Below are 27,487 nucleotides of genomic sequence, written 5' to 3'. Positions count from 1 at the left end.
TTATTGACTCACCTAGAATGTCCAAGGATAGGTGTCTAGGGCAGGTAACTTCGTCACCCGAACTGGTGTGTAGCTTAGTCTGTTGCATCAGTTTTTAGATGTTTTCAAAAATAGATTAATCGATATCGTAATCAACATTGTAATTTCTTCTGATAAATCTTCAGTTGTTTCTCTGATAAACGTGGTAACTTCGGCAAAATACATTTCATTGGCAGTAGTAAGCAATTTTCTAATTGATTCAATGACATGAGCAAACTACAGAAGACGATTCACCAATCAAAACACAGTATTGCTAGGACCCACCCTCTCAACTTTGATGAGGGAAAGTGACAGTTTTATTTCAATCTGTATTTCATGATGCATTTGGAGGAATATTATGGACCAAATTAAATAGATAAGCAACAAAAGTGTATTTCATGACACATTTGTTTTATGTATGCTCTCATTTCATGACGCATTTAGTTTTGCACACATTTCACAGAACAGTATTTACAGGGTGAGCCATAAGTTTCCATACATATGGTTTTTAACATTTTATTTTTTATATTTCAGATACCCTAAAAAATAAAAAATGCGTTTGAATAAAGAGCATTGAATTGAAATCATACTGATAGATAGATGGCCAGGTCAGGAAGCAGTCGCATGGTTGCAATCGAATTTAACAGAAAACATGGAACGAACATCACACATGACACTCATTATGGTATTCACATGCGTCAGTGGTTAGATCAGCAATTTCCGGATGCTTGGATTGGTCGCCATGGTCCTGTGGAGTGGCCTCCCAGATCCCCAGATCTCACCCCACTTGATTTTTATCTTTGGGGGCATTTGAAAGCCATGGTGTATCAGGAAAAGATACAAAACATAAATCATCTTAGGGAACGTATCACCAATGCCATTACAAGCATAACTCCAGCTGTGCTAATACATGTTCATCAGCAGTGGCGGACACGTATTCAAATGTGTTTTCAAAACAATGGCAGTCATGTAGAGCATATTATATAAATAAAAATGGTTTTTCATAAAAAAAAATGTTTATTTTCCTATGTATGGAAACTTATGGCCCACCCTGTATTTATACTTTTATATAATTTTGTCCAAAATAGTCCTCCATTATATTGTAGTTCTGGTAGGAATAAAAAAAAAAATGTTGGACACATTTCAAGCGGTGTTGTCAACAAAACTGAACTGGAGTTGGAGTTCAGCTTTGTTGATTAGTAACTAGATGGAGCCACCTCTGTTAATTACCAGTAGGTCTGTAATGGGACATATGGTGGGTTTAAGTACCTGGCAGTGGTCATAGAAGATGATGCTTATGATAGAAAGAACTGGGAAGGAGTTCTTAATTCTAGGAATGATGTTTTTCTCGGCTATCAAACTTTGATTGTCAATAATATGGTACCCTCAGCATTGTTGCACAGACCGTCAAGTTTTAGAATCACTGTGAGATCTTTTAAATGCACTCTAAAAAGAAATAGTTTCTTTTAGAATGGGAGACTTTAGGAGAGGTAAAGTTTGCCCAGTCTTCTTCCTCTTCATCTATTCCCACTTCTATATGGGGTTGATGTGCTTGATCAACCTTCTCCAAATAGTTTGGTCCTGTACCTCACTCTCTCTTCCCCTTTACCTCCATTCCCATTACTCTTTTGCACACATATTGATTGTCTCTCCTCATCACATGTCCATACCACTTGAACTTACTTTCCTGTACTTTCTTAGATATCTTTCCCACTTTCATTGTACCTCCTGTTGTCTCATTTCTTATTCTGACCTTTTTTTGTAACTGCACACGTCCACCTCAACATTCTCATTTCTGCCACATTTAACTTCTTCTCCTGCGCTTTCAATTGTTCATCCACACTGCACTGTATGGGTTATCTCTGCATCTAATATTCCATCTTGAGCTACCACTGATCCTAGATATTTAAATTTATCCATTCTTTTCTACAGCTATCCCGGCAGGCTATCTGTATCCTGTTCATTATTAAACCTCAAGTATTCTGTCTTCACTCCTTTGTGCTCCTTTCTCTCTCATGCACCTCCAGACTTCTTGATGTGGCAGTCTATCTTAAACCTTATCCAAATCAATAAACACCATATGCAAACCTTACTGTTTTTCTCTATACTTCTTTGTGAGCTGTATCAGTGCAAAGACTGCATCAGTTGTTCATTTCCCTGGCATAAAACCAAACTATTCCTCCCCTGTGGTGGTCTTTTCCCTAAGCTTTCTCTCTATGGTCAGTGGCAGCAGGTGTTTATTCCATCCACTTTCTTGATAAGTAGCACATTTGCTGCTGATGGAACATGCTATTTTTGTGTTCATTTTAATAGACTTGCTTTTTAAATTTCTGCTCTCAATTTCTTAATTAGAAGTCAGTTTTTACTTCTAGTGAAATGCATTATTTAATTCCAGGGGTGGTTTGTACTCTCATTCTGCCACATTACACATTTCCAAAATTGTTAATTTTTCTTTTTTTCCTCAGAGCATCATTAAAATGTTTTTGGACCAGGGTAGATCAATATTTTTCAGACGTTCGCTTTTTCTTTTGCAATGTTGCATTGAAAGGGATATTGTTTGATGGACACACAAGTGCAAATCGGTTTGATCTCTTTGTAATTTTTTGGCTCCCCTTGCATCCAACTTACGGCTGATGATTAAAAAAAAAAAAAAAAAAAAAAAAAAACATTCTTAATCTTAGTCAATTAGAGTTAAGACAAAATAAGTACAGTATATTCCTTTAGCAGCAGTGTTAATGTTAATAGGCTAAAATGAAAACCTACAGCTATTGTGGCCCTACAGGATCCAAATTTGATACATCTAGTCTAGGCAACAATATGCTGTCAGAGACCACACTGCTGTTTTGTGTTGATTATGTAAAGTACACATGTATATGCACTCAATCTTAACTTTATATCGGGACAAATAGCTGTCCCCATGCAACTATGCCACATAATGTCAAGTGTCTTTCTGGAATTCTCTGCTAGTCAGAATATGTTATGCTTTGGTCAGCACTTGAATTTAAAAGTTTAAGTTTAGATGTATTAAACCCTGTTCTCTTGTAAGTGTAAACTATTATTGGAACATTTGCTAAAGTTAATCTGATCTTTCTGACATTACCCTGTGTTGCTTGCTTATACTGTACCTGCAGTGCTACCTGTTTATATAGTTTAAATGGTTTATGATCAGAAGTCTAATGCAAACTAGAATATATATTTATGAATATTTCAGGTTAATTATAGAAAAATTAAGTGATTAATACAATACTTAAAGTGCAGAACTTGGTAGTTGGCATAATTCTTAGCCATTTAAACTAGCTTATCTTGTGCATTTTTATTGTTTTTATCAGCTGCAAGGTCAAATTTCCTTTTCTATGACAACATGGTCTTCTCATTATTGAATAGAGTACAGGTAGTCATCGACTTATGACCATTCGACTTACGACTGCTACCATGCCTCATGGGCAAACGACAATTTTCTCCACACCAGCTCTGTATCTCAGTTTATTACCTGCAGAGATTTCAACTATGTTCAGTTACATTTGTCTTACAATTACAGGAAAAAAGGAACACAAAAATGAAGGTGATCAAGCAGTAAGAGGGAGGAAAGAAAGCGAATGTGAATCATGTGTGACTTTAAGCTATCCCAGTGTAACCAGTGTTTACCGCAAGTGCTGTTCTTCTGTGCTTTGTCTTTGAATCCGTTTAACCTTCCAAGTTTTTGCATTGTGACTCATGATGTGCTGCTTCGTGTGAACTGCAACGAAGGGGTAATGAAACCACAGTGAACACCTTTATCTGTTAATGTTTATTATTAACAGGTTAAAATGTTAAAACAGAAAACATATGAGTGCCAAATTCTTTCGGTACTTCTCCTCTCACAGTTAACAATGGGAGAGGCTCATACTGATGACGCATAACACAAAGAAAGGATTCCAGGGGTGATGTGCATCCCCAACATGATGTGAGGCACTATCCCTCTTTTGGCTCTCTGTACACACTTGCATGGCAGCATGGGTGTTGTGGTCCAGCTGGACAGTTGTGCTGAGTCTCATAGGAGCCACCAGTGGAACTCTTACTTTATGGAGATTCCACCTGTCTCAGAAATCTGGAAAAAAAAAGAGTAAGGACAAAACCTACCAGGGGAGGAATACACATGTATTTAGGTGGAGTACACATAGTAGTTATTATTTGATTAGGAACCCTGTTTAATGGTACAGTGTCAAATAAATGTTTATATGAATTTGGGACTGTGTCTGTTAAGATGTGCCTGGGGTTTGAGGCTCTAGGGCTCCCATTTCAGGCCTCAATATGTAATATGCAATATCCTCTCTGTGCCAGGTTTAAACCTGACATCCTGCTGTGTTGATTGAAGTGTCCAATGAAATGAATGTTTTCCTCCAAGCATTTTAAAGTTTGCAGCTCTTTTAAAACACCTTTTACAAAACAACTGAACATTTATTTGCTTAAGCAGTCCCTTTTTTCTAAAATTTTACTTTACAAGTTTTTATCCAGATTTTGGGCTAGGCAAGACAGAGGACAGCAATGTTAAAGATAGTTTTGTGGGCTTATTCCTGTCTAGCAGTATATTGAATTCATTACCATTTAGATCAATGGAACTCACCTCTATTTAATTATATGGTTTATTAGTGGTTTCATTCTTCCAAAACAAATCTTTGTCACAGTGTAGGTTTCTTGTTTTCTGAGAACATTATACATATGTTTTGTGGGCCGGAAAACATATACCGTATGTACGTCCTCATTTATTTAAAAATGTTGTATTAACACAAGTACTTCATGGTGCAATATATGCAGGTTTAAATGGAAGACAATAGCTGGTGAGCTTGTGTTTCCTTGTCATTTGAACATCATTATTAGCTGATGCCTGATAGGAGACCAAGCAATAATTAAAACCATAATGCAGCTGTTTAAAACTAAAACACGTTGTATATTTTCATAATATTCTCATTATGGTCAGCTCTCTTCAAATGAAAATACTGCAGGGTTTAAATTCGGCTGGAGTACCAATAGGACAGTGACATCATGCAAGCGCAATGTCGATAGAACATCAACAAAAAATTTGACTTGGGGTATGCCTACAGTACACATATGTGAAAGTTTTATGCATGGCTGCTACAGCTCTGTGATGACACACTGGCCTTGAAAAGCATCATGGGATGCTCGAAAATAAAAGTTTGAATTTACAAGAAAATATTTGTCAAACAAAGTTAACCGCAAATACAGTATGTTCGGTCCAAAAACTCTGGTGAATTTTGTGGAGCAATACACAAAATAGCATATATATTCTTTATGAAAAGTGAACTTTGACTTTTCCCAGGTAGTACTTTTACTTTACTTAGCATTTGCCAAGAAAGAACAAAAAAACTGCCATGACTAAAGCTTTCTGCATTTTTATTTCTTTTTTGAATTTACACACACAGCACTTATTTTAAGGTTCACATACTTAGTAACAGATGTCTTTGTGACAAAATAAAACTTTGTTTTGACCTAGCCATAGACTGTAAGCTTAAGAAGCTTATTAGTGATCCCTTAATTGTCTTGGAAAGACCTTGGCTGAAACGGCCACGTGGTTAGGAATGTTACCTTAATATACTTACTCTATACGCTGAACAGATAGTATGAAGCTGTAATAGTGATTGGGGCTTTTGGGAAATGAAAAGGCATTTCCTTTAATTTTCTGATTTCTTTATACAGATGCAAAAATAAATGTGGAATAACAGAATAATGGGAAAAAAAGTTTAAGGATGGAACATATCAGGCTGGACCTAAAAGTAAAGTACTTTGAGTTCTGGTGTTATTTATATTTGATAGCTTAGACTTTCTTATAGAAAGGGAGTTAGACTTGTATGCTTATGCAGTGTTCTTGTATGGTGATTATTATTTAAGAATTCTCATTTGACATCTACTTATTGTCTGCTTGATTTCTGCTTTATTAGTTGAAAATGCATTGATTTGTTTATGTCATATATTTAAAAAGATGTTAGGTGTTTGTAATATTAATGTAGTACCCATGTATGCAGAAGACGTTGGGATTAGTATACCTTTCTGACCTTGAGTGTGAAAGCAATATAAATCTTTTTATTTCTTGGTCTATTCTTTATACTATGGTGGCAGACTTTTTTGGTGGTGGGTCAAATTGTCGATAATGACTAGTACAGTGGGCCATATAAAATCTATATATGACTATGAACTTCAGAAATGTAATATTGGTACATGAGTTATTAACAGATATTAACTTAAATATAGTTACTCCAAGAAATTGTTTAATTACAAATTATACAACTTTGGTTTAAAGCTATTAAGAGAAATGCTGAGACACCAGTGAAGGGGGGTAGTTTTTAAACCAAAGTGATTTTGCTATGACATTGCTTTAGTCTTGAACATGCTTGTGCACAAACTGTTAATATTTGCTGAGATTCTGGTCTTCACAACACTTAATTCTTTGCAAAGACTAATTAATATCTTTTAGTTTGCTTATTTATTTGCTTGTAATAATTTTCATTTGTAAAAAGACCTGCGTTCAACTGTATGTACCACCAAATAATAATATGATGTGCTCAGAAAGCTTGCAAAACCTTTGGAACAAATCCTGTGTATTGTGCAGTAAGTAGATGTTGAGAGAGAAACTTTGGTAAACTTATAGAGTTCAGTTGCTCCCCTCTGCATGATTTCTGGAACACTGTCTGCATTAACAGCAAAAGGAGATGAATGAATTGTAAAATCTGTCTCACGGATCCAAAAAGCAGGGATTTTGGAGAGCCATCCCCTTGTGTGACCTTATTATTCCAAGAGGTGAGAAAGACACGAGAAAGAAAAAGAGATCATTCTCTGAAGAGTTAAAATTCAAAGAGCTGGTACTGCATATTGGTGAGAACTTGCTGACTTCAAACACTGATAGTATGCAGGATAAACACCCAGTACTCCATAAAGCAAAACAGAAAGTGCTGGTGCAAAGTACCAGCTCTTTTTGAGCACTGCCTTCTAGTGTATGTAACCACTTGTTCTGTATACTAATTTGCACTGAGAAGCAGAGTCACACACACCTGAAGTTCCTCATTCAGGAGTGCTGCAGTCAGGCAAACCAGTCTCTGTTAAAAGTAAGCTATATGAAAACTTGTATTCTTTAACAATCTACACGCAAAATAAAGGCAAGCAAGTAGCTAGAAACATACAATTCAGTGCTACAGTCTGTGCCTATTTGTAATGTAAAAGCTTGATTTATTTATTTCTTTGAATGACACAGCAAATGCAAAAACACCTTACAAAAGGCAGATTATTAAATGTTTTTGCACAATTCTCATGGGCTGCTTGCAACCTTGTCACGGGCCATGGGCTGTAGTTTTCCCATTCCTGCTTTATACTATTAAGCAATTGACATTTGTGGAAGGGAGGGACTTTTTTTTTTTGTGCAGAAAATGTTACTCTGTTAAAGGTAATTGTTTATGCACCAGGCTTTTATGTCCAGTGTTTCATGGAGAAAATTGTAAGACCTCGGTTTTTAACAGACATGTTGTTTATAGCTTTGAACATTTTGTATGTTTCCTTTGTAAGCACTCCAGTTAATGAGGTTCTGTGAACCAATCATCTAAACCAATAATTGAGATTCAGATGTTTGCTATTTAAAGTATTTTTAACAATCACAACAGTGTGTATTATTTTTGAAAAATTTTAATCTTAGTTAAAAGATTTGTTAGCCACATAAAAATATGTTTATGGTTTGAAATTGCAATGGTGTGAATAATGAGCTGTGTCAAGTAGTAGCATCTCGTAGGTTAGCTAGGAAGATTAGAAAAGATTGCAAGCTGGATTGCTGGATTTTCAGCAGTATTTATTTCCTGATTAAGAAATAAAATCTGGGCCTTAATCTTTTTAATTTAGTGGATATGACAACAGTTGTTAGTATGTCTTCCCGTCCATCTATTTTGTAACTGGTGTATCAATGTGAGGTTTATGGGAAGCCAGTGCCTATCCCAGTAACACTGGGCCCAAGGCAGAAACCAGCCTTGGAAGGGGTGCACATACACATACCGAAACACAGTCATTAAGACAATTTAGATTTAGTTAACCTAACCTACAATTATTTGAGGAAAGCACATACACACTCAAGCAGAATGAGATAAGTTCACCCTACTGTAATGATGCAATATGTAACGGGGTTAGTGGCTATACAATACTGCAGACACATGCAGCTACAAAGAAAACACTGTTTTCATTGCTGACCAATTATTAAATGTTTGTGGTGCTCCTGGGTTTTGAATCCAAAGTAGAGGTCATTAGCACAATAACTAAAATGTTTTAAACACACTTAAAAGCCCATATGGCACACATTTTAGAATGCATGTGCATTACTAACATTAAAAGAGTACATGTAAACGTCAATACAAGAATGACATTTACATCATTCTTAAAATCCATGGTGAGATCCACCCCAGGCCTGTAAAATCCCCACTGTTGTCACATGGAGGGAAATTGCCAACCTTTGCTGAAAATGAGAACCTGAGCTACACCTGTGCCACTCACCAAAGCAGGTGCCCACTCTCACAGTGCTTCTATATCTCTTCTTAGCTGCTTACCCCTGTGGGAATATGGCAATTACCATAATTATAATGGAAGTTCCTCTATTAGTTATTTTGGTTCGCTTAAGCTGTGTAGCTGTAGTTAATTATGGTATGTGTATGAATACTCGATATGGCTGCTTTATCTTTATCTGCAGGTTGACAGCTGCTTCAAGCAAAGAGACTTACTAGTTGGCATAATCTGACGAAATTGTTGTCTAACTGTTGAAAGTGACCTTTCTCAGCTGAAAACCTTTGTGGGAATACGGCATTCCTCCAGCTAGGTGTTGTTAACTCTGTACCTTGATGCAATCAAACAATATAACAGAATATTTATCTTGCTACTGTAATAAAGTAAAAATTAAAAAACGGTGAAAATAATGATCACAAAAATAGGACATGTGTTTTTAAAGAGTCTTATTGAAAGCATACAGGATGAGGATGAGTCCCTTGGAATTCTGAGTGTGTAGCTAGTTCAGAATTTTCTTTTGTGCAAAGAGATCTTGTATCTTGTCAATTTCGGTGAGCAATACAAATATCTTCTCTGGGTGCTGGTGATCTTCTCTTTGTCTTTCTGTTCTTGGTGTGCAGCCGCAGCATGCACTCCAAACTTAAAGGCCTCAATCAACATGGAATGAACAGTGATCAAAATATGACTGATAATCTTAAAACCACTGTCAAATTTAACATTACATCATTTTTTTCTTTCCCAGGCTGATGTCCCAGTTGATCCTTACCCCTTGCTAATAAATTACAGAAATATATCTAGCTATCTGTTTTTAGGATTCTAAACGAATGAACCAGAATTTGCAAGGTTCAAATCAATATATAATATAAATTAAAACCCAAAATTTTGAATTGATCTCAGATTCAGTATTGTTTGTTAGTCAAGTGTCTTGATTACTAGTTGTTTAGTCAATGTTAGTTTTTGTGACATTCCATTTCAGAGGTAAAATTTCCAGTTTGGATTTTAATGAATAATTGCAGTTAGAGTTTTTATTTCATATATTGCTTAATTCACTTTTAATTGTTGTGAGTGTGAATATTTTTTAAAAGAAGTTTTCATTATGTTTTCCATCACCATAATCTAGATTTTGATCTTTTTTCCTTGTTTCATGGAGAAAGCAGCTCTAGTCCAGTGTCTTGTGCCATCACGGATTTAGGTTTTTACACCTTTCTAACTTTTGTTTTTCTGGGGCCTCATGTATAAACGGTGCATACGCACAAAAATGTTGCGTAAGAATGTTTCCACGTTCAAATCGCGATATATAAAACCTAACCGCAAGGTCCGTACAGGAAAGGCTTTGAAGCATGGCGTAAACCCACGCACATTTCCACGGTAGCTCATACCCTGTTGTACGCAAGTTCTCTGCTTGGTTTTGCAGACTGGCGGCACCCAGCGTCAAAGCAGTGCTACTGTTCCTGTGTGTTTATCCTTTCTTTTTTAGATCCACATCCCTGATGCCGCTATATAAATACACTGAAATTAACCGCATATTGTTTATTAGTTTAAGGCATCTGATTGTAATTAACCTGTAACAATATAATGGTCCACAGAATGGCCAAACTATTCCAAATACCATAACTGCTTTAGCGTTGTTACTCTCACTGCATCTTCTTCTTCTTCTTTCAGCTGCTCCCGTTAGGTGTTGCCACATCGGATCATCTATTTCTATATTACTCTCACTGCACCACTCGGAGTATTTATATCACTGTATCTGAGTGTGAATCACAGCTGTATAGCAGCTGATCGGAAAGAGAATTATCGGTATACAGCTTCAAGCACACGCTGCCTCAGCCATGCTGTCTGTTGAACTGCTCTCATACAGCAAATGCTTCAAAGCCTTTCCTGTACGGACCTCGCGGTTCAGAAACAGTTTCATCCCAAGAACTCTAAACGCACTCAATCAGTCCATCAAGTGCTCCTTGTAGAACTGTTTGTACTTATAAGTACAATCACCTCACTGTAAACTTGCGATAGTTATAATATTGCATAACCTGAGCCACTTTATAAAGCCTGTATGTACATATGATGACGATATCATTTTTAAGATGAAATGCAACAAAATATGTTTATTATATTATACAGATGAAACTTTAACTACATGGTGCTGCAGCACTAGCGAGCTGCTGGCGCTCCGTTCACGGATTGTTCCTGCCTCGCGTTGTATTCTTGCTGGTGCTGACGCGATACTGAAAGGATAGATGGATCGAAGAATTAAACATATTCTACAAAGATATTTCAATGTTCCTTAAAAGTTTTGAAGAATCGGCATTCTAAGCTTACAGATGGCTTAACGTCTATTACAGAGCTGATTATGTGGCGATTTCTTTAATTGGGTTGATTTAACTTAGACATGTTTACTTTAAGAGTGCCAGTTGGTGTTGGAAATCTTTGTTCATTCAATAAATTATATACGTTTTAAAAAAAGAAGTTTTTCTCATATATTTTGGTTGAACTCCTGAAAACATTTAGTATCAAACATTTAAAATAATAAGAGAAATCAAGATAGGAAAGATACTTGTCCAATGCACTGTATAGTGAACGATTTCAAATTCATTGATTTCAAGTCATACTGTATTTCAACTGGTATCAATGCCTAAACAGGCATAAACTAAGTGGCAGGCATACCTTAAATACGTAAATGCTTTTCTATTGATTAGTAGAACATTACCAGATTAGTAATTCCTGCAATATACAGATTTGTTTTAGCATAACATTCTCAACCCCACTTCATTATGCTAATAGTAAGGGACAGTCTGTGTGCTCCTGCAATGTCTTTTGGATATTATCAATGAGAATGTAAGGAGTGTTGCAGATTTTTTTTTTATTATATATATATATATATATATATATATATATATATATATATATATATATATATATATATATATATATATAATATAAAAAATATAAAATCCTAAAGCCTAAAAGTACAACGATTTTATGCCACGTTTTTGCCATTTCAATATCCACAGAAATAAAGCTGTTCTTGCTCGTAACACTATCCTGTGTTGGGTTAAAGCACTTCATACACGAGGTACACTAATGAACAAAAGACCGCCGGGGGCTACACAAATTGCATGTACCCCTGAAAATGTGGAAAGTGTACGACTAGCCCAGCTGCGCAGTCCAAGTCGATCTGCTCGGAAGCATTCTTCTGAACTTGGCCTCAGTAATCGTTTGGAGCGCTATATCGAGATGATAAACAACTTCTTTTTACCTGAATTACGATGAAAACGTATTCCCATTAAGTAGGGATGCACCGATACCGAAACGGGTATCTGGTATCGGCCTCGATACCACATTTTCTAAAGTACTCGTACTCGTTAAAAGTCCCCCGATACCGGGGACCGATACCACGGTCTGAGAAATGTCTATGTTTGAGCGGCGTGTAAGGGGTTAATCACAGACGCCGAGTGCCCGCCCCCAGGCCCCGGCTGCAGCTCAGAGCGGGGAGAAGGCAAGGTGAGGCGAGACATGTCAGCCGTGTGGAACTATTTCAAAGTGAATGAAGACGACAAAACAAAGGCGGACTGCAAATTGTGCTCAGCGAAATTGTCCAGAGGAGGCTCAAAATGTAGCGCATTTAACACAAGTAATTTAATCAAGCACCTAAAATCCCAACACGACAACGAGTACAAAGAGTTTACCCACGCTTCTAAACCAACACAACCCACGCTGCAGCAAACTCTTGCAAGACGAGAGAAAATGTCCAGAGACAATCCACGTGCTGTGAAAATAACACAGGCAATTATCGAGTACATTGCATTGAGTGACCAGCCACTCTCGGAGGTAGAAAATGTGGGATTCCTGCGTCTCCTCCATGTTCTGGAGCCCAGATATGATATCCCAAGCCGCCGCTACATGACTGACACGGAGCTGCCTAAACTACACGACTCCGTGAAAAAACATATCCACAGCCTACTGCAAGCCTCCTCTGCGTTTAGTTTCACCACGGATATTTGGACAAGCAGTGTTAGCCCCGTGTCGCTAATTAGCCTAACCTCCCAGTGGATAGACGAGAGTTTCTTGTTTTTTTTGTTAAATTATATGACTAAAGCTGTTACCTGTAAATTTAAATCATGTTTTTATTAAGTACTCGGTATCGGCGAGTACTGAAATGCAAGTACTCGTACTCGTTTTCCAAAAAAGTGGTATTGGTGCATCCCTACCATTAAGCGTGTGTGGTTTCAACAGGATGGGGCGACAGCCCACACAGCTAGAGCATCAATGGATGTTATTTGCCCTCTCTTCCCTGGTCACCTCATTTCCAGGTTTGGTGACATTCATTAGCCTCTTCGGTCCCCTGACTTATCCATGTGCGATTATTTCTTGTGGGGTCACCTCAAGGCACATGTATACGAACATAAGCCCCGTACATTGGAGGAACTGAAGGAAGCCATTCGCGTGGAAGTCGCCCAAATTGACAGAGTAATGTTGAAAAGAGTGCAGGCCAACTTCCATGAACGCCTTCAGAAATGCATCAGTGATAATGGACACTAAATGAGAGATGTTGTTTTCCACACTTGATTTTGTCAAATGCTATTTCAATATGAACTCAAATCTTTCAATAAATTTCTTTGTAAGAAAAAAATTAACCATTTTGTGATTTTGTAAAAAAACATCCGTCCTTTCTGCCCCACCCTGTATATGTTTGGTATCATTCTTTTCAGAATTTATCAAACTTTGAAAATCTAACATCACATTAGATTCTTATTCTGTTTTTAAATTTATAAACTAAAATATCAAGAAAGTCGTGGTTTATAAGAATGTCAGTTAAAATGAATGTATCGTTTGTTTAGTCTCTTATAAGTACTCATTGAGCATAGTGGACCTCAGTTTAACGGGAATACTCCAATTGGTAAGAGAGTCAATATTTTATTCTCATTTCATGATTTTTACTCTGTTAAATAACAACAAATTTTTCTATTACATATTTATAGAATTTTGTGATTTTTGACTCCAATAAATAATAATTTTTCTTTTGTACATTTACAGATTTTACAAATATTCTGGCTGCAACTGGGGGTTGGGTGCCGAATGCACCAGGGGAGCTTGCCCCCCCAGTACAGATATTAAGTTTCTCATTTAAGAGATCACATTACTGAATAACCAGAGTGTTTCTTGAGATTGATAGTGTATTTAAAATACTTTACCAATACTAGAGATATGATAATATTACAGGTATGTTTGAAAACCAGTTTTTGATGCTGGCAAAATAATGAATTGTTACAGATTTGGTAAATTCAGTGTATACTTCCTTGAAACACATTTATTATGTAGGTCAAAAATGTGGATACCAAAGCAAATAAACTCATTGTGGTTTATTTCTTGGATCCTCTAGATGGCAGTAGACAGCATTGTATGATCTTAAAATATTTTTTATTTTTACATGATAGAGAACTGTATGTAATTATAAACTAATTGCATGTATAATGACAAATTACTCAATATTTCTGAATCCCATTTTCTTGGATTATTTGTGTTAAATGTACATGTCTTTATTACTTTAGCTTCTCACTCCAGGAGCGTTCCATCTGATTGCCAGTATGTAATCTTGACACTTTTTTTCTAAAAGGAATTATCATCCTGTTCTGAATGTTGTAGTGATTTTATATTCTGTATTTGCCCAATTCTTTGCCATTCAGAGAAAATGTATTTTTTTTTTATTCAAACTAAAATTTATTGAGTTGGTTTCTTTGAAGGAAAATCCCTTTTTCTAATTGGCAGTTTTACTTGCTGGCAAATAAGCCTGCATGGTTATATTTTCTTCACATATATCTTTAATGTATTTATTTAAAAAAATGCATTTCAGTGAATAAATTACACATCTTTAAAGGCATACAGTTCTGCATCTTCTTAAGAGATCACTAATACAAAGATAAAATCTGTAATTAAGTTATCATGGGATGAATACACATGGACAATTGTTATGTTATAGTAAAAAGGGGTGTGATAAAATCATATTTGAATATATATTTAATTTATCATTTTGAAATGTTTGTCAGAGATATATTTTAGTATGATCTGTTTAATATGAAAATGAATACATTTTACACTTTTTTACCTTGTAAGTAGATTATTTAATGAGACTTTAATTACTAGTTACACCTAAAATAGTGTTGAATCAATACTAAAATATTGACTTTGATGTTTATAATCGCTTTCTGACCACAGTACTGATACATAAGCAAATAAAAGTTAACCTAAACCGTCGCCTCCTTAACACCAAAGCGGCAAATTCCCCACCACTCCGCCTCTGTGTCTCATTCCAGTCTCCCTGATGGGCCACATAAATGTGCATTTCCTTGCATTGTCGCACTCCTCGATTCCCCTCTTGAATTTTTTAGTGTATCAGACTGTTCCCCTTGGAGTGTCCAGCATGTCAATGAGCAAAAGAACTAAGTGCTGAGCACAAGGTGTTTTAAACCTACCATTTACTTCTGGTACTAAAAATACCAAACTGTTGGTACCGTACAGTTTTAAAAATTTGATAGTTTTGCTACATTTTCAGTACTGGTACTCTGCGCAACCCTGCTGGTAGGACAACTTTTGTTCATATTCCATAATCTGCAGTTGACCCATTTCATCTGTGAATAATGTTTAAGCTAGTTAAAATGAGCCATTGTGCTTAATTACACAGAAAAAATGAGAAGATATTTCTCTGATACTAATTTATCACCATAGCACCAGACCAGCTCTCTATCATGGTTTCTCACCATAGCTCCAGACCAGCTGTCTATCATTGTCCAAAGCTGCCAAAAATTTTAGCTTGAGACTTCCAACAGAAATATTTACTTTCCATCAGTTACTTCTTTGCATTTAAGGATAGGACATCATCTGCACACCTTCTCAATGCAGATAGTTTCCATGTAAAACAGCACTCCTCTCTACTCCCCTATCTGTATTGTTCATGTTATATGTAGATATGTGCCATCTTATATTCTCAATGTAACTTTTAATCTAGAATTCAGTTACTATACCTCCATCACCTTTTAGATGCTTTGTAAAAGTCACTGTACAATGCCTCTAATGGCTTGTTTCTATATTGTGCTTCTGTATGTGTTCTGAATGCATACATATTTTTCTTGTATAATACTTAAGGTTGTTATAATAATATCTTTGTATTCTCAGAAAATAAAACTTTTCCCATTAAAAATCCACATACATCTTGGAAATAGTGAAAAAGTAGAAAAATTACCTTGTATACTCATCATTTTTTCAAAGATAAATTCTACTTGCATTGGATCAAATTCTAACATCATGTACAGAGACTATTTACTAAAAGCACCTTGACCCTTTTTCACTTCCCTGGTAATTTCAAACTTAACCACATTGCGCTGGCTTTTGTTCCACTCTGCCCTCATAGGTATTCTGTTCTCATTTTCTTAGGTTTCTTCTGACATCCTCTGTTGCTTGTTCCTTTCTAATGTTTTCCCCATTTTTTTGTGTCTCGTAATCTTCTCCATAATATTCACAACATTGTGTCCCTATGCCTTCTGTCTCTCTGACCATCATTGTGCATGGATGATTCTCAGTGCACCTGGGAACAAGTAATGGACCTGCCAGTTCACTTGAACTTGACCTGGTGGCCGAGTGGTGCTCCCTATTCTCAACCACTCTCTTAAATAAATAGCAAGTGGTGGACTTAGCTTTCTCACCCCCCACCCTGCCAAGAAGTGATGGGTGATCCATGTGCTGTGTTGAGGCAAAGCCCCTTAAGCCATTTTTATAGAGATCCATCTGTCAGTTTCCTCAACTCCCATCTACTACTACGAACCTGTGGGGAAGATTTATGTTTGTGGGAGTGAGGGACTTTGTACTAGATGCCCTCCCTTTAAAGGGCACAATCTTGCACATATACATTGATTCTAACATACATGTTTGAAGTGTGGGAGGAATAACCTTGGGTATGGGAGAGAACATGTAAAATTCAAACATATATAAAACTACAATGAAATAGGGGTATGCTAGTAGGTAGTTCATTTAATTTAAACATCTCTTTCTCCACTTCTTATAAGCACATTTTTTTCATCTGAAAAGTGTTTTGTTTGTCACACACCTTATTTTCTTCTAAATAAAATAAGTATATATGAATATACTCTGCACCTGAATATGTCCTGCACCCCTGCATAACCTGCACCCTTTGTCTTTTAGTTAAAAAAAAATTGTATAACCCACACATTCCATCTTTTGCATATAGTCTTTTTTTTTAATAATAACCATTTAGGAATTTCAAGTAGACTGTAAACATTAATCTTTTTTTATACCTCATTTCACAGAATACACCTCCATATACTAAACACAGTAATGTAGGGTAAAGCAACATCCATACAGTAACATTATGTTAAAGTATTTTTTTTAATAAAAAACCATGAATAAAACCCACTACTAGCTGTGTTAAAAATAGTAAAGACAGGATTCTTGTCCAGTGAATGATGTGGAGAGTCGGTGTTAAATTTTAAAAGGTTACTACATCCATAAGGCTTTAAATTTCCTGTTTAATTGGTGTGCTGATTATTCAGAAAGTAACTATGTTACTTTATATAGAAAGGAAAAAAAATAAATGCATTTTGCATTTTTTTAACGAAACAACTGAATATGTGGCTTATGAAAAAGTAGTAATATGAAATTTATTTTTCATTTTTCCATTGATGTTTTTCACATCATTTGCCATTGTACAGGACTGGCCACCATTGAGTCTTGTTATGATGTTAACTTCTTTCTCTTCATTCTGCATGAAGATGTGAGATTAAAATTTTTCATTGACCATTACTACAAAGTAAATGAGGTTAAGTGACATATAAAATATAATAAGTAAATAAATAATATTAATTTGTATCCCACTCACAGCTTCTTGTGCAAGTCTTAATCACCTCACTTGTAAAAATAAGGCTGGGTTTACACTTCACGCGACGCATGCTGCAGCGGACGCTCCTGCTACGCAAGTGTTGTACTGTTTATACTTGCGCGTGTACTTTACGTAAATCTGGAAGAATCCACCAGGTGGCAGTGCGAGATATCACGGTGAGAACAGGTTAGGCTTTGCTGTGTTGTGAATTGCCTGGAACGCCCATTAAATTCCGATGACAACTTGCCGCAATATCTCTGAAAAGGAGGTTTAATGATTAAATCCATCAATCCAGGGATGTGCCCCTTCCAGATAGCATAGGGCACGAGGCAGAAACAATCCCTAGACAGGGCATCAGCTCATCACAAGGTGAATACAAGCACTCACATGCACTATTCTGCATATCTTTAGAAGGAAACTGGAGCCCACTGTGGAAACCCAGCAAGAAAACATGTAAACTCTAGGCAGGGAATATCAGCAACGTGAATCCCTAGGAGACAGCAGTGCTACTGCTCCGCCACCGTGTCACCCCCATGTGTGTAATTATTAACCGTATTCATTATTTAAACGAAATTAACAATTTATCTGTAAAATATAACATCCATCCATCCATTTTCCAACCCGCTGAATCTGAACACAGGGTCACGGGGGTCTGCTGGAGGCAATCCCAGCCAACACAGGGCACAAGGCAGGAACCAATCCCGGGCAGGGTGCCAACCCACCGCAGGACTAATATATAACATACATACTTTAATGCATTTCATCATGAAAAGTGATATCAAGTATAAATCTAAAGATTCTAAATTTGCAGAGAGTTGGAATATCATACATTTAATGTGTTCTGTATGATGATCTATTGCTGCTTGCCTCTGCTGTCAGGTCAGGAGGAAGTCCCAGAAGCTCGTAGCGATTATAAACTTGGATGACGTTTATGACGGTCTGCTTTAATGATAAAGTAAACTGTGAGGTTAAAGTGGACATTTCGAGATTACATTTTGCCTGAAGAAGGGGCCTGAGTTGCCTCAAAAGCTTGCATATTGTAATCTTTTCAGTTAGCCAATAAAAGGTGTCATTTTGCTTGACTTTTCACTACATTCATAATGGCTAACACGGTACAACACCCTAGTAATACATTTTAATCACAAAATACACCTTTTCACCATGTCCTTAATTTTTTTCTCTGTGGCTGTACATTATGTTGTTGTTGTGAAGTTGCAGAAAAAAAAAAAAAAGACGGCACAAAAGATGGTATGTGAGACTTTTAAAATGTATCGTGTCATTATGATAGGGAGTATGCAACACTTAAATATAAAAGCACCACGAATGCATCTGTATGTCTGCATTTTGCTTCACCATATCTAACCATTCATCAAACATCGAAGCACACACATCGATCCCGTAGAATCCGCATAGTGACTTTCTGTCACATGTAGATAGTAAACCGAGACTCTGACATCACATTCCAACTTTTATCACACTGCGCCCTCCGACTTTTTGCTGGTACTGCAACTCGCACACGTGTCGTGTTAATTTCTGAGGACCTGCTCAGAGAACGTGTCAAATGAACGCTGGGAACGAGTGGCAGACATGATGTGTGCGTGTATGCGTTCTGAGCATGAAGTATACAGTTAGGTCCATAAATATTTGGACAGAGACAACTTTTTTCTAATTTTGGTTCAGTACATTACCACAATGAATTTTAAATGAAACAACTCAGATGTAGCTGAAGTGCAGACTTTCAGCTTTAATTCAGTGGGGTGAACAAAATGATTGCATAAAAATGTGAGGCAACTAAACAATTTTTTAACACAATCCCTTCATTTCAGGGGGTCAAAAGTAATTGGACAATTGCCTCAAAGGTTATTTCGTGGGCATGTGTGGGCAAGTCCGTCGTTATGTCATTATCAATTGAGCAGATAAAAGGCCTGGAGTTGATTTGAGGTGTGGTGCTTGCATGTGGAAGATTTTGCTGTGAACAGACAACATGCGGTCAAAGGAGCTCTCTTTGCAGGTGAAAGAAGCCATCCTTAAGCTGCGAAAACAGAAAAAACCCATCTGAGAAATTGCTACAATATTACAAGTTGCAAAATCTACAGTTTGGTACATTCTGAGAAAGAAAGCAAGCACCAGTGAACTCAGCAGTGCAAAAAGACCTGGACGTCCATGGAAGACAACAGTGGTGGATGATCGCAGAATCATTTCCATGGTGAAGAGAAACTCCTTCACAACAGCCAACCAAGTGAACAACACTCTCCTAGGGGTAAGCCTATTGATATCCAAGTTTTCCATAAACAGAAGACTGCATGAAAGTAAATACAGAGGGTGCACTGCAAGGTGCAAGCCACTCATAAGCCTCAAGAATAGAAAGGCTAGATTGGACTTTGCTAAAGAACATCTAAAAAAGCCAGCACAGTTCTGGAAAAACATTCTTTGGACAGATGAAACCAAGATCAACCTCTACCAGAATGATGGCAAGAAAAAAGTATGGAGAAGGCGTGGAACAGCTCATTATCCAAAGCATACCACATCATCTGTAAAACATTGTGGAGGCAGTGTGATGGCATGGCTGCCAGTGGCACTGGGACACTAGTGTTTATTGATGATGTGACACAGGACAGAAGCAGCCGAATGAATTTTGAGGTGTTCAGAGATGTACTGTCTGCTGAAATGTAGCTAAATGCAGTCAAATTGATTGGGCGGCGTTTCATGATACAGATGGACAATGACCCAAAACATACAGCCAAAGCAACCCAGAAGTTTATTAAAGCAAAGAAGTGGAAAATTCTTGAATGGCCAAGTCAGTCACCTGATCTTAACCCAATTGAGCATGCATTTCACTTGTTGAAGACATAAGAAAGGCCCACAAACAAACAGCAACTGAAAGCCGCTGCAGTAAAGGCCTGGCAGAGCATTAAAAAGGAGGAAACACAGCATCTGGTGATGTCCATGAGTTCAAGACTTCAGGCTGTCATTGCCAGCAAAGGGTTTTCAACCAAGTATTAGAAATGAACATTTTATTTCCAGTTATTTAATTTGTCCAATTACTTTTGAGCTCCTGAAATGAAGGGATTGTGTTAAAAAAATGCTTTAGTTGCCTCACATTTTTATGCAATCGATTTGTTCACCCCACTGAATTAAAGCTGAAAGTCTGCACTTCAACTGCATCGGAGTTGTTTCATTTAAAATTCATTGTGGTAATGTACACAACCAAAATTAGAAAAAAGTTGTCTCTGTCCAAATATTTATGGACCTAACTATGTATGTATGTGTGTGCGTGTGTATGTATATGTGTATGTGTATATATATATATATATATTTATAATTTGTTTTTACTTAAATGAATGAAGCCCACAAAGGTGGGCTTTTGCACGACTTGACTTTTTTTTGTTTTCTATACTTTCTATGAACAGCTAATCTTTTGTGGTGAAAAGACGGATAAATATCTCCAGAAGCAGTCTCAAAAATGTCTGTCTGTCATCGCTGCCAAATAGGCTTAAGTAAAATGTGCCTTGGGACGGCAAGTAGAGCGACTCTCATTAATTTTATTTTCTAGAACACAGTTTAAGTATTCTCGCAAGCTGATGCTCTTTCTGCTATTAAAGGTCACCAAGTGACTTTACTGTTCGGCAAGACCCTGAGTGTCGTAGGCGCGACAGTCTGTTATGCCAGTGAATCCAGCCTTGAGGATATTAAATAAAGCACAGCCGTTAGCGATGCTAATGACTACCACATTTTCTTGCAGTTCAATTAGTTGCGTCTATTCAAAAATAAAATGTTAAAGGTCGCAGTCGTTCTGGTTGAATTGAGCCGCCACTCGTCAGTGTAGGCGCGCAAAGAAAATATTAACCAAATATTCAACAAGCAGTCTCCGGTCTCGGCTGTCCACTGCCACATTCTGTCTTTTTTTTTCAATTCCTCATTCGTGTTCCCGACATTCTTTGAAGCAGAATCGAATGCTTTTAATCTCCAGTAATGCAACGCAAAGGTACCTCGCAGGGAGAGCACTCGGTTCATTTCAAGTGGGCCATGTAATGAGCCCCGCGCAGCGCAGCAACTGCCCACCCCAGCCCCCCGCGCGCCGGAACAGCAAGGCGCGCTTAAGGCCTTCGCTTAAATCCTTCTGTCATTATATGGACAAATGTGGCAATAGTCGTGCTTCTGCAGGTGGAGCTGCGTGCTCGCTTCTTGATTTTGCAGAGTTTGGCAAGAGTATCGATCCTTTCTAGAGCCTATTGATCGTCGAGTGCTGTGCCATGACTTGTGTGTTCAGCCTCGAGGGTTTCACGGAATTGAGATTTTTTGGCATCGTTGTAAATGGCCCAGAGTTGGAATGTATTGATTTATTTTTTATTTAATTGAAGAAATTAAAGTGGACAATATGAGAATAACGGAGCAAATTGTAATCAAAACATCGGGAAATAGAAGCAATGGGTTCTCTCTACTTTTTTGGACGATGGTGTGAGATCAGATGTTGAAGTCTAGCGGTAGGAAGCGTTTGCAGAGGCATTTCTCTGGAATCTCAGTTGCAGATCGATTGAAGTGCCCTGGCGCTGGAAAAATGTCTCCTAGCATCAAAAACTTTGAGTGCTTTTCACCAATGTTGTGCCACTGTAAAGTAGCATGTACCAACAGCACAATATCTCTCATGTTCGGATGCAAGGTGGGTTTTCTTAATTAACATTTTGAATGTACCTTAAATGAAGGCGCGTCTACTGGTCAGCTGCGATTTAATGCGATTCGAAAAATGCGTAGTCCGGCAGACTCGGATACAGTATAACCATCGCAAACGATGGCTGTTTCATAAGCACTGCACGAAAACATTGGTGATGAAAAATAGCAGAGTGGATCGACTAATTTCACTCGTAAACTAACACGTCTGAACCAGTAACTTCCTCGCGACTGAAATACCTCAAGACATCAGAGTAAGTGATCATTGTACTCCTCGACGGCTCCACAGCATACTTTAAACGTTGATCACTCCATTATACTCCAGTGCTATGCATTTGAGAAGTAGGACGCAGCTGTAGAAAGTCTAGCACTGCCTGTGTGGAGTTTAAGTTCCTCCTATGTAACTGTCGGCTTTTGCCGGGTAGATCGGTTTCATTCAATAAAGCAAATAAATGCTGAGTTTTTCAAACAGTAACTCAAAATTGGCTATGAGTGTGTATGAGTATGAGTGGATGTGAAAGCGAGTGCACCCTGGGACGGCCTGGCTTACGCACGACTAGAGCTGCTCCTGTTCCCGACGATATTGTAGTGATAGAAACAGGAACAGAAAATGGAAGGAGACGGGGAATATTGTTGATGATTTTATTATAATGTCAATTATTTTAAATGAATTCGCTCCTAATAAGTCATATATTACAAGCGTCTGTTTTAATTTTGGGCCAAGTATAACAAGTTGAGTGAAGGTTTATTATACTTGAGGTATAATGACAACCCCAAAGACGACCCGCTTTATTAAGAATTATTGCCTTCATTTTAAAGTCGATGTTCATTTTAGTTATGGAATGTAGTTGACGTGCTGATTAAATAACTCGTTTTAAAACAGTGGTGCAAATATACATTTTTTGTATTGTCAGTACTTGCACTGTAATAGATATCTCTATATTTAGTGTTATTTGGCTGTTTTTCCATCTAGGTATGAACACCCTGAATGTCTGTCTATGTCAGTGTGAAGTGTGTATGTATATATCTGAAAACAGAATAAGAAAGAAAAAATGTAAAAATTATTTACTGTATTATATACAGAATGACACCTGCCCCCTGTTCCACCCTTGCACAATACATCACTGTAAAGTGCCTTCTTATCAGTGATATTGTTTTGCTGCTTTAGCAAATGAAAAGGTGGCTATCAATTTAAGATATAAAAAAAGTAAAACAAAATAAAAAATAGATTTTTATAATAGAATAAGTTAGTTTAAACATTTTCTTTTATAAATTTACAGTAGGTTTTGGTTAGTTTTCATATGTTGTGTATATATTTTAAATTTTATAATTTAGAGTTTATTATGATGATGATGTGACAGGTGAATATTTTGCCTGATCTAGTACAGCTAACTATTAAACTGATTAACCCCCAACCCTTTTAGATTAACTGTTCAAAATTGAATTTATGACTGTTTTAAAATTTGTATTATACATTTGCCTCAAATTTGACATGTTTACTTTCCATGTTCTAGTTTAAAGTGATGTCTCATGTAAAAGTTTCTAAATTTATATATTGGTGGATTTTTCAGTCATTCAAGTTTGAGGAAATGATATATATATGGTCATTTTAGTTTCCAGAGAATTGCCCCCTTTAAAAATTAGGCTGAGCAGTATAAAATTGTTTTTTTTTGTCTTGTTAATTTTTTTTTAATGTGTTTGGATTTTTGAGTTGTTTGTGTTCACATATGTTTCACCTGCAATTTTAAGTTTCTTCCCACAGTGGATTTACTATGTTAAATTGGCTCCTGATAGAGATATCAATAGCTTGTTGGGGTAGACTCCAGCTTCTCCGTAACCCTGTCCTGGATAAGTGGGCTTTGAAAATGGATGAATGGATTTTTGAAAATATTAGTCAAGCACTTGCTTACTTACATAGTACTTTTGATACACCTGATTAACTGACAGGACTATAACTTGTTGAACTTAAACTTGGTGTGAGGACTAAAGCATACTTTAGGGTTAAATGGATTTCAAGCTGTCCGAGTGTTTTTTAAAAGTGTATTTGCAAATTAAAGGCCATTATAGTTTATGCATTTTCATTTTGAGCATAAGTGTGGAAACTCACACCTAAAGAAATCTTGAAGACCAGAACGAAAAAGAGTTTAACTTTAATCCAACAGGACTGAAAGTCTTAGAAGCATTAAGAAAAATGGCTCCTGAGAAATAATACCACTTATATGTACATTGCTGTATAAAATAATTTTCCCTCTTCCAAATATTCTGTTTTTTGCATATTTTACACAATGAATGACCAGAGACCTTTAGAGAAAATAAAATATTAGAGAATGGAACCAGAGTGAATACATTACAGTTTTTAAATCATTACATTCTGGTTTTCAAGGAACAAAGTTATCCATCACCTCTGTCTCCTCTATTGCCCCTATAGGTTTAATATATAATAGCAGTACCTTGGCAGAAATAATCACATTTACAGTAAATGGTTCTTTTAGTTTGATATCACTGTTTTGCATTGCTGTTAAGGAATTTTTTTATTTGCAAAACTGCTTTCAATCATACTCATATGTAGTTTTGCACGTGTGAACTGCACTTTGCCAAACCATCTCTGTTGGGTTCAGCTCAGGACTTTGCCAATCCAAATCTTATTTTTGTTTCTTCGGAGTCATTTAGGACTTGCTTGTGTGTTTTCTGGCATTATTCTGCTGCATATCCCAGTTATGCTTAAGTTCAGGTCACATACAAATGACTACACTTTTTTTTTTTTTTTTTTTTTTTTTAAATGTTCTGGCAAAGTTCAGAATTTGTAATTTCAATTCGGCAAGTTGTCCAGGCCCTGAGGCAACAAAGCATCCCTACCTCATCATGCTACCAGCCCCATGTTTTATGGTAGGCATAATGCTCTTAATATCATAAGCCTTATTAACTTTATGCTGGACATTAGTTGGACTTGTATCATCCAAAGGGTTCTACTTTTGACTCTTTTGCCCATAGGTGAATATTCTGAAAGGCTTGGGATCATCCAGGTGTTTATGAAGCGAGATTCATAGCCATTCTCTTTCTTATTGTGCACTTTGGAACACTGACTGTAGATGTGTCTAGAGAGGCCCACATTTCCTTGATCTTCTGAGATCCTGTCTGACCTGACTGAGTTGTCGCTATGCCCTTGGGAAAAATTTGGCAGACTGGCCTGTGCTGGCAAGACTCATCATTGTTCCAAATGTTAACACATTTTAAGAATAACATCTTTAACTTTCGTTTGTTAGAGTTCCAGAGCTATAGATATGGCTTTGTAGTACTTCTTTTACTGTTCCAATAATGTTTTTCCTTCTCTCTACTGGTATTTCATTTTATCAAGGCAAATTGTTCTTCTAGACACGTTATAGTGATTACTTAACCATTTTAATAAGAATGAACAAGGTGAGGTTTTAATTCATCAGGTTTGGCTGTGTCTAGTCAGCTGAGTGTAATTATCAATTAAATTTGGTCTTCTATTGGAGAGAGTAATGTTCACCCGTACAGTAATTGAGTTGGATAACTATTACTTAAATAGGTTAAGTAGCAGTTTAGAAATGTGTGTTTTATGTTTACTCTGGTCCCCATTACCTGTCATTATATTTTATCTAAAGATCTGAGACCATTTATTGTGAAAAGTACACAAAAATAAAGGATATCCACAAAGGGGCAAAACATTTTTCTCAGTACTGTTTGTTTAATACTTGTACTCTCTTCCCATCCATAATAATTATGCAATTTAAACATTTTGGCCATGATAGTACAGGCTTTGTGGTTTGTGGATTCATTTGCTTTTGAAGGCACAGTTACACTGTTTTAATAGAGCATCAAACAAGGTGTGCTCTTGTCCCTCACATACCACAAATGGTGCTTTCTCCACTAACAAGGATTCACAGTTTGTAGATGATCTGGCAGCAGAGTGATTAATGCTGCTGCTTTAAAGCTCAGTAGTTGTGGGTTCAAATCTCTGCCTTTTCTCTATAAGTGTGGATTTTACACATTACCATCAGGTCTGGTATGTGTGTTTGTAATTCAGCATTTTCCTACTGCATCCCACTGTAGTGTGTATTAGGTTTATTCAGTACTCTAAATTGATCCTACTATGAGTGAACGTGGTATGTGATGGACTGACAGCTTGTACAGGATAGGAACAAGCTTTGACCGTCACCAGCCTTATTTGGGCAGTGTATGAATGATCTTATGTAGGATTTCCTTTGAGGAAGTTTAAATATTATTTGCAATTTTATTTGACTCCTTTGGTTTCATATTCTAAACCAAAAATTTCTCAGAATACATGGTGTGACTGAAATGTATCCAAATACCTATTAATTATAAAGTCTACAATGTGCACTTTAATCATATCTGAATTGTTTGATTTGTAATTTTAAACTGTAGAACAGAGGGATAAATCAAGGAAAATGTGTCTTTGTCCAAAACATTATGGAGGGCACTATATATATTTTAGTTTACTCCTTACATTGTGCTTGTAATTTATATTAATGCTGGGTTTTCTTTAAGGTAACATTTTTGGTGTTTCTCTTATAATTTTTAAACCCACTTAATCCAAATCAGGATTGCAGTGAGTTAGATCCTCGGTGGCAATCCATTGCAGGGCTCACACTTACTGGCCGGTTAGAATTTGCTAATTAATCTAACAGCACGCATTTTGGGATTTAAGTGGAAAATGGGGCAGACATAAAGAGAACATAGAAATTCCACATGGATGATGTCTGGTTGTGGGATTTGAGCCCAGTATGATGGATCCATGAGGCAACAGTGCTACCCGCTCTTTGATGTATTTGCAGTATATTAAAGTAAATATTTTTACAGCTATGTTTTATGTCCTAGTTAATACTTGTATCAGGTTGAAATTTGATTTTTGACAAAGATGTGTTTAATTGGTGTCATTTTACAGATGAATGTGAAATATTTTTAAAGCAAATAACTTATTTGGTGTTACCTTCATTAGTATGCTTACAGACACAAGACATTATTGTGCATGCATCTCTAGTATGTCTACTAGGGATGCTCCAATCAGGTTTTTTTAGGCTGATACCACTCACCAATTTTTCATGTTACTTAATCTGTCAATTCCAATACCGATTCAGATTTTTTTTTCTTTTTATCCCTTTAAAAAACTTTTCACACTAAGCTCCCGCATGAAAAGATGCATAGAAGCCTTATGTCCAATACTAAAGTGTATTTTTATAGTCAAACTATAGAGGTGTTAACTGTTTATTTTTTTTATTAATGAAAGGAAATTCTGTAAGCTTATTGTTCAGTGACCATAAATACTGAAAAAAATAAGATTTCTTTAAAATATATACTTTCAACTAGTAAAATATGTTTAAAAAAATATCCATAATGCATATGGCATTA

General features: G+C 36.6%; 1 protein-coding gene across 15 annotated transcripts in view; it reads left to right on the top strand.

The window, feature by feature from the left end:
• dlg1a (discs large MAGUK scaffold protein 1a) overlaps positions 1–27,487 on the top strand; it is a 525,807-nt gene that overhangs the window by 109,662 nt on the left and 388,658 nt on the right. The window contains exon 1 of one of the 15 annotated variants that reach the window (XM_051923939.1): positions 21,951–22,088. The exons of 13 other annotated variants lie outside the window; for them this stretch is intronic. In XM_051923939.1, the coding sequence (XP_051779899.1) occupies positions 21,987–22,088 (102 nt within the window). In that variant the 5' untranslated portion in view covers positions 21,951–21,986. Of the gene's footprint in view, positions 1–21,950; positions 22,089–27,487 lie in introns of those variants that run through there. One more of the 15 variants, XM_051923936.1, reaches the window with a different exon arrangement.

The sequence above is a fragment of the Erpetoichthys calabaricus genome, chromosome 2, assembly GCF_900747795.2.
Source record: "Erpetoichthys calabaricus chromosome 2, fErpCal1.3, whole genome shotgun sequence".
NCBI lineage: Eukaryota > Metazoa > Chordata > Cladistia > Polypteriformes > Polypteridae > Erpetoichthys > Erpetoichthys calabaricus.
Note: the sequence above shows the minus strand (reverse complement) of the source record. Positions and strands in the feature narration are given on the sequence as shown.